This window comes from Giraffa tippelskirchi, chromosome 7, assembly GCF_054371585.1.
Source record: "Giraffa tippelskirchi isolate mGirTip1 chromosome 7, T2T-mGirTip1v1.2.pri, whole genome shotgun sequence".
Taxonomy (NCBI): domain Eukaryota; kingdom Metazoa; phylum Chordata; class Mammalia; order Artiodactyla; family Giraffidae; genus Giraffa; species Giraffa tippelskirchi.
The window spans coordinates 136,838,869-136,857,478 of NC_137281.1; the positions used below are offsets into that span (position 1 = coordinate 136,838,869).

The following is an 18,610-nucleotide window of genomic DNA, read 5'->3' on the forward strand; positions in this document are numbered from 1 at the left end:
AGGTCTTGAAAGCCCGGGCAAATAGGTAGACACGATGGACACCTGTGCTCCGTGGAAACAGCCTGCAACGGAGAGAGCGAGAGAGCGAGAGAGAGAGAGAGAGAAAATGAGGAAAGACACGGGGACCAGTGTTCGGTGGAACAAAGGCATTTATTTAACATATTGTGGGCATATATATACTCTCTTACCAGATAGCCCTTTTTAGCAGAGATAGGGATCACAAGTCTGACAAGTCATCTAGAAAGCTAGAATCATTTTCAATAGAGGGGGTTGTAAAAGTTACTTTACATATCAGAAAGGAGGAGGCTTGTAAATGGCTGCTGTTCACCATATGGAATTTCCATATGAATGAGATACAAGAATTTCTATTATCCCTGAAAGCCGGCTTGCCATCTCTCTGGCACCTGTATTCAGGTGCTGTTAAGGGACATAGAATTCATGCAAGACTGAAAACAGCACACTGGAAGCCTCCTGTTAAATGTATCCTGACAGTTTTGAAATGATAATATTGGGAAATCATTTCTAGAATTCAGTAACTGAGCACAGAGAAAGAAAATTTTAAAGGAGATCAAAAAGATGTAAGTTAGAAGGAAGTAGGTTTTACCTTTAAAAAATAAGAATTTTCTTACAATTTGAGCTATCTGAAAATGTAATGGCTTCAGTGGGGGGGACAGTAAGTCCTTGTCACTGTAAATGTAGAAACAGAAGTAGAGATATACCTGTAAAGAATGTTGACTGAAAAATTGGTATATGAATTTTAATATTGTTTACAATTCTAAGATTTTCTATTTCTATGCTACAGATTAAAAAAACTGCAAGTTTGGGTTCACAATCACAGTTCGTGATAGAGGTAAGTATTAGAATACAAGACTTCTAAATCCTGACATAATGCTCTGAACCACAGCTTGATGTATGTCATGTAATTTAACAAAAATGTGCCAAAGAAGCACAAGAATTTTTGAAAAGAAACCATGCACTGTGTGGGCCACAACTATCAAGCCTGTGGTCTGGAGCACACGAGCTGAAACTACTGAGCCCACGAGCAGAAACTACTGACGCCTGTGGGCCCTAGAGCCTGTACTCTGCAACAAGAGAAGCCACCGCAATGAGAAACCCATGCACTATAACTACAAAGTAGCCCCCGCCACTTGTCACAACTAGAGAAAAGCCCACGCAACAACGAAGACTCAGCACAGCCAAAAAGAAATAAATACATAATATAATAAAATGAGCTTAAAAAAAACCCCTCAGGCAGTGAGAAACTGACTTTCTCAGGAATGGAACTAATAATTATTAACTAAAATATAATATTTACCAAAAAATTGTTACCATTTACTGTTGATAACAATACTGCCCCCAAAACATAGTGACTTAAAACAACAAAAATGTATTATCTAACAGGACTTTGAGAGTGGCTTACTTGAATGATCTGGTTCAGGGTCTCCTGTGATACTGCTGTCAAGTTGTCACCTAGAGACAAAAACATCTAAAGGCATGACTGGGGCCAGGAAAAAAATGCTTCTAAGGTGGTTCATGCATATAATTGTTGGCAGGATGCTTCAGTTCTTCCCTGGCTGTTGGGAGTAGAGCTCAGTTTCTGGTCCCATGGGCCCCTACAAAGCACTACTTGATATGTCCTCATGATAGGGCTCAGCGGTAGAGAATCCGCCTGCAATGTACGAGATGCAGGAGAGGTGGGTTAGACTCTTGGGTTGGGAAGATCCCTTGGAGAAGGGCATGGCCACCCACTCCAGTATCCTTGCCTGGAGAATCCCATGGACAGAGGAGCCTGGTGAGCTACAGTCCATAGGGTCACAATGAGTTAGACACGACTGAAGTGACTGAGCATGCATGCATGATATGGGCAGATGGTTTACCAGAATGAATGAGCCAAGGGAGGGAGAAGGAGGAAGTCATGATGGATGCCTTTTATGACCTATTGACATGCCTCCCCTGCTGCCATATTCTACTTATTAGAAGCTAGTTACTAAATCCAGCCCACACTCAAGAAGAGGGGAATCAGCCACCAGGCTTTGCAGGGAACAGTATCAGTGAATTTATGGTCTTATTTTAAAACCACCACAGGAATACTGTTTGGGTTTTTCACCTAAAACAATGTATTTAAAAATTATATACTCCAGCACTGGGGATACAAAGAAAAATAACAAAGGCAAAAATGTGATAGGACTTACCTCCTACAATGACAAGAAAGACAGTAAATAAGCATAAAAATTAATAAAAGTCTTAGATAGTGATAAGTGCCACAGATAGGAAAGAATAATGTAACAGTGTTCAGGCAAGGTAAATGAGGAAGTAATTTTTGATAGTGTGATTAGATAGGCCTCCTATGGATTTATTAAAATAACTGAGATCCTACAATACATTCTGTTAGAAAACATGACTTTACCATCTAATAAGGCTAGGGCTGCTAACAAAATACCATAGATTGGATGGCTTAAACAATGAACATTTATTTTTTACAGTTCTGGAGACCGGGAAGTCCAAGATTAAGGTATCAGTCCATTCAGTCCCTGGTAAGCCCCCATTTCCTTGCTTGTAGTGTCCACACATGGCAAAGAGAACAGAGCTCAAGTCTCCTTTCTTCTTCCTTTAAGAACAATAATCCCAATACGGGATTTCTGTTTCTATAGCTATTGCCAGCGTGAACATTTCGATCAAAAGATTTTAATTATCTCTCTAACAAATGGGCCATTCTCAGTCTTCATTTTATTTGATCCATCTGTAACTTTTGACATAACCCTTCTTCTACAAAACACTTTCTTTACTTGTCTTCTAAGGCTGAATCCTCACCTGGTTTTCTTCCTAACACACTGAACAAGCTTTTTCAATCTTCTTTCCAGGCTCCTTGTCATCTCTTTGAATTTCAGATATTGAAGTATCATAAAAGATCAGTTCTTGGTCCTCTTGACCTATTCCCTTGGTCAAATAACATTTGCTCTTTCTCTTAGTCATCACTGCATGGATGACTCAGAGGCATCGAAATATATCTAAAGCTGAATTAATAATCTTAACCCCAAAACCTGGTATTTCCATGCTTCTGCTGCTGCTAAGTCGCTTCAGTCGTGTCTGACTCTGTGCAACCCCATAGATGGCAGCCCACCAGCCTCCCCCGTCCCTGGGATTCTCCAGGCAAGAATACTGGAGTGGGTTGCCATTTCCTTCTCCAATACATGAAAGTGAAAAGTGAAAGTGAAGACGCTCAGTCGTGTCCGACTCTTAGCGACCCCATGGACTGCAGCCTACCTGGCTCCTCCGTCCATGGGATTTTCCAGGCAAGAGTACTGGAGTGGGGTGCCAGTGCCTTCTCCGTGGTACTTCCATAGTGTTATCTAATAGATTTCAACTCAGTAAATGGCAACACCACCTTTCCAGTTGCTCAAACCAAATCCTTGCTTTCTTTTTCTTACGCCCCAAGTTTCTCTCTTCTCTCAGATTTTTGTTCAAATCAGATCCTGCCTTCCACCACCATTTCCTATACTCTTAAATTACCTTTTTTTTTTTTTTAAATAGCATGTCTTGGGTGGTAGTCAAGGGGTTAGGACTCATGCTTTCACTGCTGGGACCTGGGTTCAGTCCCTGGCTGGGGAACTACGACTCTATAAGCCTTTCAGCATAGCCAAAACAAAGAAAATAGCATCTCCCAATACTTAAAATTAGAATATGTATATATATATATATATTTTCAGTTGATCATGAATCTTCCCTCAAGGTTCAGTTGGTAAAGAATCTGCCTGCAATGTGGGAGACCCCAGTTTGATCCCTGGGTCAGGAAGATCTCCTGGAGAAGGGTATGGCAACCCACTCCAGTATTCTTGCTTGGAGAATTCCATGGATAGAGGAGCCTGGCGGGCTACAGTCCATGGAGTCGCAAAGAGTCTGAAGCAACTGAGCAACTAACACTTTCACTTTCTCTCTTCAGTTGATCATTATCTCCTCATCAGAATATTAGCTGAAGTTAGAAACTTAGCTGGTTCACTATGGTACCTCCAGCACTTTGAAGAGTGTTTTTGGTTGTTGTTGGCATAGCGGTCACTATATAATTATTTCCTCAACAAATGGATGAATTGTACAGGTCATAAATAATTGGAAACCAGTCCAATGAAGTGGCAAAGGAAGATAAAGCATCCAGGGTTGGGGCCTAGTCTAGGCACAAACATGTAGCTTTAGGCAACTTATTCTTCAAACTCTTTTGTCATCTGTAAAATGGGATTTATGCCATATTCTTCATAAAACAAGACACTTGGAATGGTTACAATCTACTTCATATTACAATACACAAAAGTTTCACTACCTGCAACTTCTAGGAACATTTGCTTCAATTCTCCTCTTAATTTCACCTGCTCAAGTATAAAATGACTTGCACTTAGACTTTCAGAGGCTGTTAGGTTGTATTTCCAAAATGTCCACTTAGACTAACTTTTGAGAACAGTAAAGACTATTACCAGGCAGGGAAAAATCGCCTAATTCCATTATGGTGATGGTTGCAGAACTCTATGTTAAAAATCATTGCACTGTTTACTTAAAACTGGTTCATTTCATAGTATGTAAATTACATCTCAATAAAACTGTTAATAAGAGATTCTCTAATTCCATATCTGGCTCTTATATCGCTTTTGGGCTCCAAAATCACTGCAGATGGTGACTGCAGCCATAAAATTAAAAGACGCTTGCTCCTCGGAAGAAAAGACCAACTTAGACAGCATATTAAAAAGCAGAGACATTACTTTGCCAACAAAGGTCCGTCTAGTCAAAGCTATGGTTTTTCCAGTAGTCATGTATGGATGTGAGAGTTGGACTATAAAGAAAGCTGAGCACCAAAGAATTGATGCTTTTGAACTGTGGTGTTGGAGAAGACTCTTGAGAGTCCCTTGGACTACAAGGAGATGAAACCAGTCAATCCTAAAGAAAATCAGTCCTGAATATTCATTGGAAGGACTGATGCTGAAGCTGAAACTCCAATACTATGGCCACCTGATGTGAAGAACTCACTCACTGGAAAAGATCCTGATACTGAGAAGGATTGAAGGCGGGAGGAGAAGGGGACAACAGAAGATGAGATGGTTGGATGGCATTACCTACTCCAGGGACATCAGTTTGAGTAAGCTCAGGGAGTTGGTGATGGACAGGGAAGCCTGGCATGCTGCAGCCCATGGGGTCACAAAGAGTTGGACATGACTGAGTGACTAAACTGATAAGATATCCTCAGAATTTAAGAATAAGGTAAAACAAGAGTCGGATACGACTGAGCAACTAAACAATAACAAAAAGCCATCTACCAAAACCCCTAAACAAATAAAACTGAATAAAGTTCAATAGATGAGCCCCGCCATTGATTTACACCATCTTAAGAAATGGTCTGTAAAAGAAACCCAGATATTTGGTGCAACGTGATCAGAGTAACAGATAAATTACATAACTGTATCAAGGTAAACGTTTGTAATCTGAGCGCCTAAGAAACCAGCCAGGTTCCTCGAGCAGAGACAGCACTCAACGGACTCAACTTGCAGGACCACAGCACTGCTCCCCAGTCCTCCACCCCTGCTATCTATGCAAACGCCCAATCTCACTTCTCCAGAGTGTGGACACCTACGAGGTAGAGTGTCCACCCTCGTTGGTCACGTGGCATCTAACCCCAGATCTGAGTAGGGGATCAGACTGTTATAGCCACGCATTCTGGGAAACAAGCTCACTCAGAAGGACGATGCAGATAGTGAAGTGCAGTTTATTACACCGGCGGGCCCAAGCCAGAGTCTCCTCTTAGCCAAGGACCCCAACCAGCATTTGTGAAAATCTTTTATACCCCATGTGTACATGTCTGAACCCACGACCCCAATTTCCTTGTGACTTACATAAACAAAGGAAAGGTAAATACAATCACAATAACCCCATCATTCGTGTGTTCTGTGTTCAAACAATCAATTATCAATAAGCCCGAGGTGACAGAAAAAATTTATGACCTGTCCGGAGGTAGGGGGATTAGTGTATGTTTTCTCTTAGGTGATGAGTAACCTGGATACAATCTTCAAGATTCCCCTGCCCGGAGGGGGTCTTATCCTTTTATTGTCGTTTCCACAGGCACTAAGCAGAGTTCAGAGTCCATTAGAGAGGTGGCCAAACATGATCAGCACGAACAGGCCTAAGATGGAGTCCAGGCCCCAGGAATTCCTTCTTTAGGACAAAACCTAGACTTGCAAAGCTGACCACCGCACTGGCCAACCTGGGGTTACCCAGAACCCTGACGGAATTCACGCAGCGTTCCAGCTCCACAGGCGGGCAACAGCGGGCTGGGCTTCAACCCTGGCCAAGGATCAGATTCTCCCGCGAAGTACTTCGAAACAGTCAGGGGCGCCACCCAGACCCTCCGATTCAGTATCGGGGTGGGGGCCCCGACACCAGTCTGAGGGTGCCGGAACCGAGAACGCTGGACACAGCCCCACACTCTGAAGCTCCCCACAAGGGAGCGGGGCCAGAACCCTCCAGGAAAAGACCTGCGCCCGCAGCCCGCGTTGCCTTCCCGCGCCAGCCAGACTGGTCTCCAGAGAGCCCGGCCCTCGGCTCCGCCCCTCCCCCGCCACCTACTGGCTGGATTCTAGGCTGATTCCCAATTCAGCTGGTCTCCCGCCTACACGAAGGTGCGATTTGGAATGGTCTTTCCACCAGCCAATCATTTCCCTCAGCCAGTCATCATCAGCTCCGTATCTCCCCCGCCCTCTTTTCCCTTTCGCAGAGAAAGCCTGGCAAAAGCAAGTACTTCCGGCGTTCCTGCTGCTGAGGACTGCGCAGGCGCAGTAGCGCGAACTTGGAAACTGCCTAAGCGAGTGGAATAGATGGTTCCAAAGATCCAACTAGTCCATCCTAAAGGAAATCGGTCCTGAATATTAAACGCCAATACTTTGGCCACCTGATGAGAAGAGCTGACTCATTTGAAAAGATCCTGATGCTGGGAAAGATTGAAGGCGGGAGGAGAAGGGGACGACGGAGGATGAGATGTTTGGATGGCATCACCGACTCAAAGGACATGAGTTTGAGGAAGCTCTGGGAGTTGGTGACGGACAGGGAGGCCTGGCGGGCTGCAGTCCATGGGGTCGCAAAGAGTCGGACACGACTGAGCGACTGAACTGAACTGAACGCGTTGGAGAGGGAGTTCTTGGGATTCTTCTAGGTTCTCCAATGGAATCTTGAGAAGAAATGCTGCACTGGAAGATGGAGTTGCCTCTGCAGCTGCACTTGTCGCTAGGTTGTGTTGGAGCTCTGGAAACGGCTCAGAGTAGGGAAGGGGCACTAATAGCCCTTCTGGAAAGAGGACAACAGGCGCCTTGCAGTGAGGAAGTGTCCTCGGGCAATAAGTGCCTGGTGGGTGCACCTGCTGGCTCCTATACTTACGTAGCAACAAGCTCCGTTAAACTGGTCCGAAAGTGTTTCTGCCACGATCAGACATGCCTGGAATCTAGAGTTGAACTCACAAATCAGCTGGCCTTAAAATAGGAATTTTATTCTGGATTGACCAGGTGGGCCTAATGCAATCAAAAGAATCCTTAAGAGAGGAGGAGGGAGGCAGAAGGAGAATAAGAGAAATAGTAGTGTTAGAAACACTTGGCAAACCTCAAGGCCCTGGCTTTGAAGAGAGAAGGCAATGAGCATAGACTGTGGGATTCTTCTAGAAGCTGAGGAAGATAAGGAAATGAATTCTCTCCCCTCCCTAGAAGGAACATAGCTCTGAGACCTCCAGAAAGTAGAATAATAAATATTTGATTCAGCCACAAAGTTTGTGATAATTTGTGACGGCAGCAGTAGGAAATTGATACACTGCCAAACTTTTCCAAAGTAATTTTACCAATTCATACACTTAAACAGCTTTGAAAACATGTCCATACTTTACCCCACACCACACGCACTGAACTGGAATCTCCAGACAGGTCCAGAAAATGTATTATTTTAAATTAGATGATTTTGCTGCATCTTGAAGGTTGAAAATTATTTGTTTAAATCCTTACGTCTAAATTCATTTCTCGTTAAAGAACAGAGTGGCAGCAATTTGGTCACAAGATAAAAGCAGTTCTAGAAAAGACTTGTTCCAGGTACTGGAAGGGTTCCTCTCCCTCCTCTGCTCAGAGCTAACATAGCTGACCTTATACAGTGCTCTGTGGTTGAACAGTTTCTATTAACATAATTCATAAAGGAGCCTTAAGACTAAGGACTCTGTACTTTAAGATGAATTTTCTTTAACATGCTTATGAATGGACTCTTTGAGACTGCCAGACCTTGCCACTGTTCACATTCATGGAGAACTTGACCCTGGTAGTACTTGCAGTTCCTCAGAAAGGAGCCGGAGGAAGGGGTCTGGCAGCTTGTCAGGCTCATGGGGTGGTGCTATCCTTCCAGCTCTTAGAAGCTGAGGCTGCAGTAGTCGCCTGACCCTCTGACCACTGACCCTGGGGGAATCCTGAACAAGGTGGTTTTCTTAGAGCTTGAGCAGGTTGGGCTGTAGGTGGAGGCTCTGTGCAGGGTGTCCCTACCTTTCCTTAAGGATATTCTTCAGAAAAAAAGGTAAGTGAACCTCTTACATTGCCTCCAGGGATCCTGGAATCACCTTACTTGGTAGTGATACCACCAACTGCTGACCCCCACTTGGCGACAAATTCAAAAGTCCTCAGAAGCCCTGGGCAATTTTTATTAAAAATATATGTCATCAAAAGGAAGGAAGAGTGAGCCAGTGTTCAAACTATAAACTAGTAGGAGCTAGTAGTTCAAGTACTTTCCTGACAAGTGCCAAATGTCACTGTTTCCCTTTAAAATTTTAAACACGCCATGGCATGCTGAGATCTTGTAGTGCTCCACAGTGCCTTGGCACACATTTGAGAAACATGGCTGTGAGCATTTTAGAAGTTGACTCATCTTTTCCTTGAATGAGTATTCAAGAGAATCATTTTCTTCCAAAGTGTTATTACTGTAAGGTCCAGTGTAACGTCACTTCTTCCACCCTGAAGATCCCTCCAAAACTAAGCCCCACAGGAGATCTTTTCAAATGACAACAGCAGGCACTGGGTGTCCACAGGCCTGTCCAGATTCTGACCTGTTCCTACAGAGGACATCTTGGATAAATCTAAAACTATCTTGTAAGATGAACAGTTTCCTGTTCTAAGTAAAATTTGGAGATAATATATTTAAAAACATCATTAACTTAGAGATCTATCTACAATTAGGAAAATACTGGTAGACACTATTAACTAAGAAAAATAAACTATATAGTCTTGCACATTATTAATAATTCTTAATGAGTTTCCTACCTGTCAACATTTCATATCTGATTTTCAAACTCTCAGTTAATCAAATAGATAAAACAGATTCAAATTATAGACTGTAACCTTACCTAGATTCATAAGGGGGCATACCCCAAAAAACCATTCATTCTAGACACAAGCCATTGACGTAGATACAAATATTCCAACTAAGGGCTAGTTCTGCTTAAAATACAGTTAATAAATATAATTAGACACTATACGTTATAATAACAATCCAGACTTGACCACAAATAAATGTACAGAACATGATTGCAACAAAGAAAAGTGAATTGCCAAATATCAAAGGAGAGAACAGATTTAACTGAAAAGTTTCAAATGCATTTTATTCATAATGTAACCATATTCAAGATGCTAGAGGAAATGTCCATATTTGTGAGTTCTTCTTGGCAGAAATTCTTTATTCATTATCCTGTCCAGTCTCACACTCAGAAGCCATCTTTGATTTGTCAGATGCTTCATATACTTGTATAATAAGCCTTAGGTGATTGATGATTTTCTTGTCTGCTGTTTTCATGTTAAAGCCCAACATCTTCATAATAGTTTCTCGAAAGTCAACAAGCTATGAAGAAACACCCCCCAAAAATCAAGATGTATCATGAGTTTTGATCACCTTACCTTACTATGTATAATGAAATATTAAGAAATTTAGTTTTATTAAACATTTCTTTATGAAGTATAACATACTCTACATTCAAATGTATTTTTAAGCTAAAAAAACTCTATTATAAGAAATCTAAAATTACTTTTGTATTTTAAGATTTGTTTTTAGTTTTACAATTTTATAGGATAAACTTAATTTTATTGCTGCTTGTTTTTCATCCATGAGGTAATTATTTTTGGGGCTTCTGATTTGCTGTAGGTTATAGAGTCCCCGAAGTACATATCTTTCCCCCCATTCTCTAAAAACTATAGTGATCAACAGGAGAGCAGATAAAATCATCCGTAAATCATGCCTAAAACACAAGTAGAGATGACCACAGACTTCATTCTGCATATAAGTGGGGAAATAAATATTCTAAACCAGCAAAGGCTAGTTCAGAACCCAGGCTGGAGTATGCAGCTAGTTTCCTCCAGTGTCCCAGATACGGGACAGTTCACAAAGGAGGAGATAATAAGAACAAGTCAGAACTGGTGGATGGGAACACCAGTGTCTATGGAAGGAAAAGAAAGGTTCATGAAAGTATGTGAGAGGAGGAAAGGCAGATCTAGAGGACAAGGTTTCTGAGGAGGCTGAGTGATAAAGGAAAAGGAGAAAGCAAGCACTGGAAATTAAGGACTTATATAAACAAGAGAGTACTGCAGAAACTGACATCCCATAAACCCCACCCCAAAATAAAAGGCTTGACTTCCTAAGTAAACTTTAAGAAGCTGCACTCACCATGTCAGCAGAAGAGAGTGGTATTGAGTTAAGAAACATAGTATGTAAACCCTGCCCTCTAAGTACCCTAAAGTAGAAACACCTGAAATTGGGAGGGCAAGGCAGTTAAAGGGATTTTAAAGTGAATAGATAAATGGCAAATACGCATTCAAAATTGTGATGAGAAGAAAACAGAAAAGCACTAACATCCAAACTGTTCAGGGCTCACAAGACCCTTTCTTGAGATTCTCTCTCCTGTTACAGAAACTCTAACCCTGTGGCTGTCAGTCAGACAGAAGTTGACTGAGAGATGCCAAGAAGAAATGATGACAAGGGCCTTATATTGAAGATTCCAGGTGCTGATCCATAGCCCAGGTGCATCTCTGCCTTCTCGGAGCTCTGGTTGTTTTAACTCTGATTCCACAAGGCAATCAATTCTCCTTTGTCTAAGTTAGGGTAGTCTAAATTGAGGTGGGTGTTTATCACTTCAACTTAAAGAATTTTAATATAGTATTAAAAGAAAGCAAACCTCTTCTTGTTTTCCCGGTACTTCTTCAAGTGTGCTTTTTGCTGTGCTGAGCTCAGGAGTGGCAGTTTCTAACATTTGATGGACCTTCTTTCTATCCCATCTTGCCTCTTGCTCATCAGAGTTTACTGTAGTTTTCAGGTCTGTTTCCATAACTGCCTTCCCTTTCATTGCTTCAACTTTTGTTAGAGATTCCCTTAGCTTCTCAATTGTTTTGTCCTATGAGGGTAGAGGTTGTGGGAAATGGAGAAGACTACGATTAGATCTCTTCAAAGTAACAGACGGGCATGATGCATGATAACTCATGCTTTTTTACTTTCTTCCTCTCTCTTTTTTTCTTTCTTTTTCTTTTATGAGCTAGATAATGTAGAAAAAGAAAATTCCACAATTTATGAATTAAGAGGACATTTCTCCACCATGTTCATCAATAACCAATAGTTAATGAGAACATTTATTAACTAGGCATTTGGGATTTAAAGAGGTTTAACACATGTTCCATGTCCTCAAGAGTCTTAGTCTGTGGTAATCAAACACAGAAACAGAGAATAATTGGATACAGTAAGATTAAATATCCTTTATAAACTAGCAAAAAAAGTTGATCAATAATGTCTAGTGCATCTTTGGTTTCAGGCATAAAATGTACTCTCTAAATACTACAACTGAAGCTTAATATAGCGAAGATCCGAAGATACTCTGATTCTTAAGATGAGTGGTGGATTTACAACATCTAACTTTATTATTCTATATGTTTAATATTATATATATTATTTTTATAGCTATAAAATAATTTTTAAAGTTCCATGAGAAACATACAGCAAAAACAGTAACAGAACAAAATTGAATTTTTGAAAGCCTCACATCCTTTACTTACTTTAAGGACATTTACTCTTGTCAGTTGAGTTTTCATATTTTTATTTGACAATTTCAAGTCACTGAGCTGTTTCTGAAGTTTCTGAATTTTCTCCTCTAATCTTTGAGTTGTAACAGTCTGAAAATTCTGCTGAATATTCAGTAATGTTTCTTGCTTGTTGTCTTTCTCTAGCTGCTTGAATGTTTTGCCTTGCTCATCCACCTGAGAAATCTTAGATTGAGAGTTTTCCTTTACAGAAATCAACAGTATTGAAATGAAGAAGCTATGCTTTAAGATGGTATTCCACACTAGCATACCAGATCTACCCTAGACTGATAAATTATAGACTTAATTCTTATATAAATAGGATAGTTTTCACCATAAATATGCATTATAATAATTCAGAAAATAAAATGTGACAGTAAAAGTGATGGCTTAATGCTAACAAGGGTACAGTTAAGCAGACAATTTATAAACACCACGTGATAGCATGTGTTAGTTCAACTTTTCTAGTAAGGTATGATTAGGAAATAATAAAATATTTAGATAAAGATTCAAGCAAAAAGATATTCTCTACAACATTATTTATAACATGAAGAAATACAAATGTCAAAAAATAATTAAATTACATGTGATTAATTAACACATTTCATGTATTAAGAATTAATATATTTCTTTTGGGTTTTTTTTCCTTAATATATACATTTTATGGAAGTTATAGTTGACTTACAGTATTTCAGGTGCACAGTAAGGTGATTCAGTTATACATATACACATATATTATTTTTCAGATTATTTTCCATTATAGGTTATTACAAGATATTGACTATTGTCTCCTGTGGTATACAGTAAACCTTCGTTTCTTGTTACATATCCATTTTTTTTAAATTAGAAATCTAGCATTCCATTCAGATTAATACATTTCTTATAAATCAAGTTTTCAAAAATACTAAGAGAAAATGCTAATGATATAGTTAGATGAAAGAAGCAGGATGAAGAAAAATTATGCCTATCTCAGTTATGTTAAAATAGTCATGAAAAATAGTCATAGTAAAATATACCTATATGTTAACACTGGTTATCTCAAAGTGGTAGAATTACTGGCTATTTTAATTGTATCCTTTCTACTATTTTGTACTTTATAAAGTTACTACCAGAAAAGAAAAAGAGAAGAGGTGTAAATTTAATAAAGATACCACATATTTTCATTATACATGAACTAAAGATTAATAAAATATATTTAAAAGAATCACTAGTTGTTCCAATAAGAAAATAGGTACTCCAGGTAAGGCCGGTTAAAGAAGGGAGAGAGGACTGCCCTGGTGGGCCAGTGGTTGAGAATCTGCCTGCCAATACAGGGGACACAGGTTTGATCCTTGGTCTTAGAATATTCCACATGTCATGGAGGAACTAAGCCATGTGCCAGAACTACTAAGCCCACAAGCTGCAACTACTGAACCAGTGTGCTGAAACTACTGAGCCCACTTGCTCTAGAGCCCATGATATACAAGAGAAGCCACCTTAACAAGAAGCTTGTGCAGCACAGCTAGAGAATAGCCCCTGCCTGCTGCAACTAGAGAAAGCCTGCACTCAGCAATGAACACTCAGCGCAGCCAAAAATAATAAATAAATAAATACATTTTAAAAATTTTAAAAAAGGAAGAGAAAATGAAAATACTATTAGGAAAGAAAAACATACAGAACTAATGTATATAAATTAATTTTATAATGAGAAAAAGTTACTTAAAATGTTATTACAAATGTCTTAATCCATTAAAAAATAAAACAAGTAACATATTAAGGAATAAGAATGAGAATGGCACCATTTTTCTCAATAACACACTGGAAATCAGAAGACAATGGATTAATACCTTCAAATCTCTGCGTGAAAATAAAGCCTAACCCAACTATCAACTGATCCTGAAGGTGAACAACAACAAAAAAAGACCTTGTAATTTATTCAAAGAATTTTTTCCCTCCAAGATACCATTTCTTAGAAATCTATTAGAAGATGTACCCCAGCAAAATAAGAAAGTAAATCAAAAGAAAGGAAGACAAAAGATTCAGGAAACAGTGCAACCTAACCAAGAGGTTGGAGAAGAAAAGTCACAGGATTATAGCTGTGCCCAGGCCCACAGAGCAAACAGTCCAGACTGATGCGAGAAAATTAAGGAGTCTGGATGAGAAAGAATGGGAGATTTTTGTAGATTATAAGATCATCTGACGTAGTATTGGGGAAAAAATTAATAAGTGAATGTTGAAAATTATACATATGAAAATACAAGAAAACTATTAACTCTAGGAAAAATGACATACAGTACTACAAGAAAGGAAATGTCACAAGAGTATAATACTGGGCATTTTGTAAACATTATTTAGTGTCATAGTGAAATAAATGCTGATTATGGGTTTAGCTAAAAATACTGATATACCTATACTGGGACGATAGAAGGTGGAGGGAGAAAGAGATAAACCTTCATCTATCATATAATAGGAAGTCAACAGATAATGTTTAAAACAAATAACTCAAGATATAGCAATATAAGAGCTTCCCTGGTAACTCAGCCGGTAAGAATCCACCTGCAAAGGCAGGAGATCCTGGTTCAATTCCTGGGTTGGGAAGATCCCCTGAAGGAGGGCATGACAACCCACTCCAGTATTCTTGCCTGGAGAATCCGGATGTGTTGAGGAACCTGGCAGGCTACAGTCCTTGGGGTTGCAAAGAGTTGGACATGACTGAGCACTGAGTAAGCACAGCACAGCACACATAGCAATATAAGCAAATTATTTAAGAAAATGGAGTTACTACCAGAAGCAAGAGCTAAAACGGTTAAAAGTAGTTCCTTCTGGGAAATAGGATAGGTGGAAGTACAGAAGTGGGCTGCTGCTTTTCAATAGAAGACTCATGGTATATTTAATTTTTAAAAAATATATGTATGTATAATATATACATATAAGTGTAAAAGATAAAAAAATTCTACACACACATATATTTCCATAATCACTGCAATAGTTATAGAAGATATAGATAATTGGTTACTGAGGTGAAATAGGCAGAAAGAGGGTTAGAGAAGATTATTATTGTTTTCATCAAATCTTTTAGCATGGTTTCAAGGGTTGTGGAAAGCATGTGCTGTTTATATATTCTTAAATTTTAACATAATATATTTTAAATTTTTTATGTGGAAATGAATCATTGTCAACTACATTTTCAAGAGCAGAGGTAGAAGCTGGATTCATCTTTGCACTCTGGAGTGCATTGCCAATACCACTTTACCAAGTGCTGGAAGTTTTTAAAAACTGAGGGATCAAACTATTTGCGATCAATGAATGAATGAATGGAACGACAGACTCAGTAGTGAGTGAGTGAGTTTATACTCTGGGGCACAGCAAGTATAGAAATAGTATAGCATGGGTAAGGGTTGACAGGCAATTCTGTGAACAGGTAGTGAAATAGAATCAAAATCTCCTGAAAAACATCCTACCTATTCCCATTCCACTTTTAGGATAGACTTTATAGATGCAGAGAAGCAAACAATAGAAAAGGAAATGGTCTATAAGGTAATTATTGAGCTCCTTCCCAGTGCCCACCATATCTGACACAGTAGCTAAAATCCCATCTTTAGAGAGTCATTTCTTTGAATTCATTTCTCTCTAATCTTCTTTTAAAAGTATATTAAGAAGTACATTGTTTATTAATGTATATGGAATCTAGAAAAATAGTACTGACACACCTATCTACAGAGAAGAAATGGAGATGCAGATGTAGAGAGTGGACTGGTGGACACAGTGGAGGAAGGAGAGGGTAGGACAAACTGAGAAAGTAGCACTGACATATATCCACTACCATGTGTAAAACAGGTAACCAGCAGGAAGCTGCTGTATAACACAAGGAGCCCAGCCTGGCGCTCTGTGATGATCTAGAGGGGGGGAATGGGCAGGAGAAAGGCTCAAGAGGAAGGGAATATCTATATTATTATGACTGATTCACACTGATGTACGGCAGAGACCACCACAACATTGTAAAGCAATTATCCTCCAATTTAAATATATATATATATATATAAACAAATGCCCTTACAATAAATATCAGATGTGTACAGTAGAAAAATGGGAGATATGGAATAAGGAGAGGTTTTTTGATAAAATCAGAAGGTTCAAAATTTGTAGCAAAATTTCCTCCCTTTCCCACTATTAAAGTACAAATAGCATTAATAGCTTTGAACATTAGATGATATAAGATGATCATTTTCATTGTCAAAAAAATGCCTTATACTTCAGGAAATTCTTACTTTGTTCGTGTCCAAGTCTAATTTCCCTTGAAAAAGGTCATTAATAGCAATTTTTCCTTCCAGACATTTCAAGGGTCTTTTTTGTTCTGTATACTTTTCCTCAGTGTCGGATAGCTCTCTAGCAGTTTCTTCAGAGTGATAAGATTGCTTCTCCAATTGCTTAGTGAGCATCTGAATTTCCTGCTGGAGGACTTCAGCTCTCTGTATGGAAAAAAAATAGATGACACATCCCAATGGTCCATGATTTCTATTTTCAAAACTATGTGCAAGTTCTACTTATATTAACATTGTAGTAATGAAATTAAAAGACGCTTACTCCTTGGAAGGAAAGTTATGACCAATCTAGACAGAATATTAAAAAGCAGAAAAAAAAAAAAGCAGAGACATTACTTTGCCAACAAAGGTCTATCTAGTCAAGGCTATGGTTTTTCCAATAATCATGTATGGATGTGAGAGTTGGACTGTAAAGAAAGCTGAGCGCCGAAGAATTGATGCTTTTGAACTGTGGTGTTGGGGAAGACTCTTGAGAGTCCCTTGGACTGCAAGGAGATCCAACCAGTTTATCCTAAGGAGATCAGTCCTGGGTATTCATTGGAAGGACTGATGTTGAAGCTGAAACTCCAATACTTTGGCCACCTCATGCGAAGAGCTGACTCATTTGAAAAGACCCTGATGCTGGGAAAGATTGAAGGCAGGAGGAGAAAGGGACAACAGAGGATCAGATGGTTGGATGGCATCACCGACTCAGTGGACATGAGTTTGAGTAAACTCCGGGAATTGGTGATGGACAGGGAGGCCTGGCGTGCTGCAGTCAGTGGGGTTGCAAATAGTCGGACACGACTGAGTGACTGAACTGAACTGAACACTAAGTTATTAAATAAATGAATGGGGAAGATGTTTAAGAAGATTCAACATGTATAAGCTGGTTTTAAAAAAAGAAACAAAGGTTTGATATACAAAAATAAGACATTTTAGTGAGTACTGAGTAATAAAATAGCATAATGAATTTTAAGAGAGAGAGTGTAAAAAAATTGTAACTGTATAATAAGCAGACTACCATGTAGCAGGTTTTACTAACACACTGAATTTAAGCAATACCTATTTTCATGTGACTGTTAGGATGAAGAGTGATGAAATTTTACTACAATAATTTGAACATAACAGGAGATATATCCATTTGAACTTGCTGGATCAATCTTTTGATAGACTTGACCAGTAAATTCACACAAATGACTGACTTGATAATTTACTTCACTGCGATGACTAAACTGACCAGTGTTTGGTCATTTCAGAAACATTATCCTCACCACACCACTATTTTTAAGCGAACATTCATTGAGCTTACACTGAACTGTACTAAGTATTATGTAGTAATCCATTTAATCCTTACAACCATTCTGTGGTACACAAACTATATCCCTCCCTAAACCCACTCCCACTCCTATCAAAATTTACAAAACTGAGGCACAGAGAGCATCAATAACCTGCCCAAGACCACACATTCGGTAATCGCAGAGCTGGAATTCATACCCAGCCTCTCTGCTCTTAAACACACTATGTTACCCCTGTTGTGATAATGGACATCCTCGTCCCTCTTATCACTATAGTAATAAAAATAAAATCAGAGCCACAGGGTTTACTGTCAGGAGCCGCGATAGACATTACTGACAAAATGGAGGCACAGCCCCAATCCCCTCTCCTCATCCCACAGGCGCGGTACCGGCCGGGATGAAGGAGTTAGGTCTTGTGATTCTGACTTGTCCTTTCCTTCCTCCGGTTGAGTTGGCTGGAAAGAATGTTATAATCTTTAAAGTTAACTATTGACATTTGTTCAAGGATCTTGACAAAGAATGCTCCAGGATGAGCACATAGGCTGCAGCTTGAGACCATGGGAAACATTGTTATCTGAAACCTGCTTGTAAGGGAAATGTTTATGGCAAAACAAGTTCGCTGAGTTTAGGGGTTAGGAATAATTAAGAATAATTAGAAGATAAAAGTTTAAGGTATGTTGTAGTATTTTACTATAGCTTATAGAGACTAGGAATTTTAGAGATACTAATAGCTAGAAGTCTTTTTAGGAGTTAATGAGCTCAAGCAGGATTTAGAAAGATAAGAAATAAACTGAGGAATGTGGTATACGCCCAGAGACAAACTTGAATTACAATGTTATCACAAGGACAGGTAAGAGGGAACTCTGAAGGACAACAATGATTTATGGAGACAGTAAATATGGGTGAGGGGAAAATGAAGATGTCATACCTC

General features: G+C 39.3%; 2 protein-coding genes across 35 annotated transcripts in view; both read right to left on the minus strand.

Moving 5' to 3' along the window:
• ESR2 (estrogen receptor 2) overlaps positions 1–6,551 on the minus strand; it is a 103,839-nt gene extending 97,288 nt beyond the window's left edge. The window contains exon 1 of the mRNA XM_081509861.1: positions 5,979–6,551. The gene's annotated coding sequence lies outside the window, so the exon portion shown is untranslated. The remainder of the gene's footprint in view (positions 1–5,978) is intronic.
• A 3,068-nt stretch (positions 6,552–9,619) lies between these two features.
• The window catches only part of LOC145513463 (coiled-coil domain-containing protein 170-like), a 37,097-nt gene continuing 28,106 nt past the window's right edge, over positions 9,620–18,610 (minus strand). For 15 of the 34 annotated variants that reach the window (XM_081509875.1, XM_081509907.1, XM_081509891.1 and 12 more), the window contains 4 exons: positions 16,349–16,549; positions 12,078–12,287; positions 11,210–11,425; positions 9,620–9,882 (listed from right to left, as the gene is read on the minus strand). In XM_081509875.1, the coding sequence (XP_081366001.1) occupies positions 9,721–9,882; positions 11,210–11,425; positions 12,078–12,287; positions 16,349–16,549 (789 nt within the window). In that variant the 3' untranslated portion in view covers positions 9,620–9,720. Of the gene's footprint in view, positions 9,883–11,209; positions 11,426–12,077; positions 12,306–16,348; positions 16,550–18,610 lie in introns of all 34 variants that reach the window. The other 19 variants (XM_081509877.1, XM_081509901.1, XM_081509884.1 and 16 more) reach the window with 2 other exon arrangements.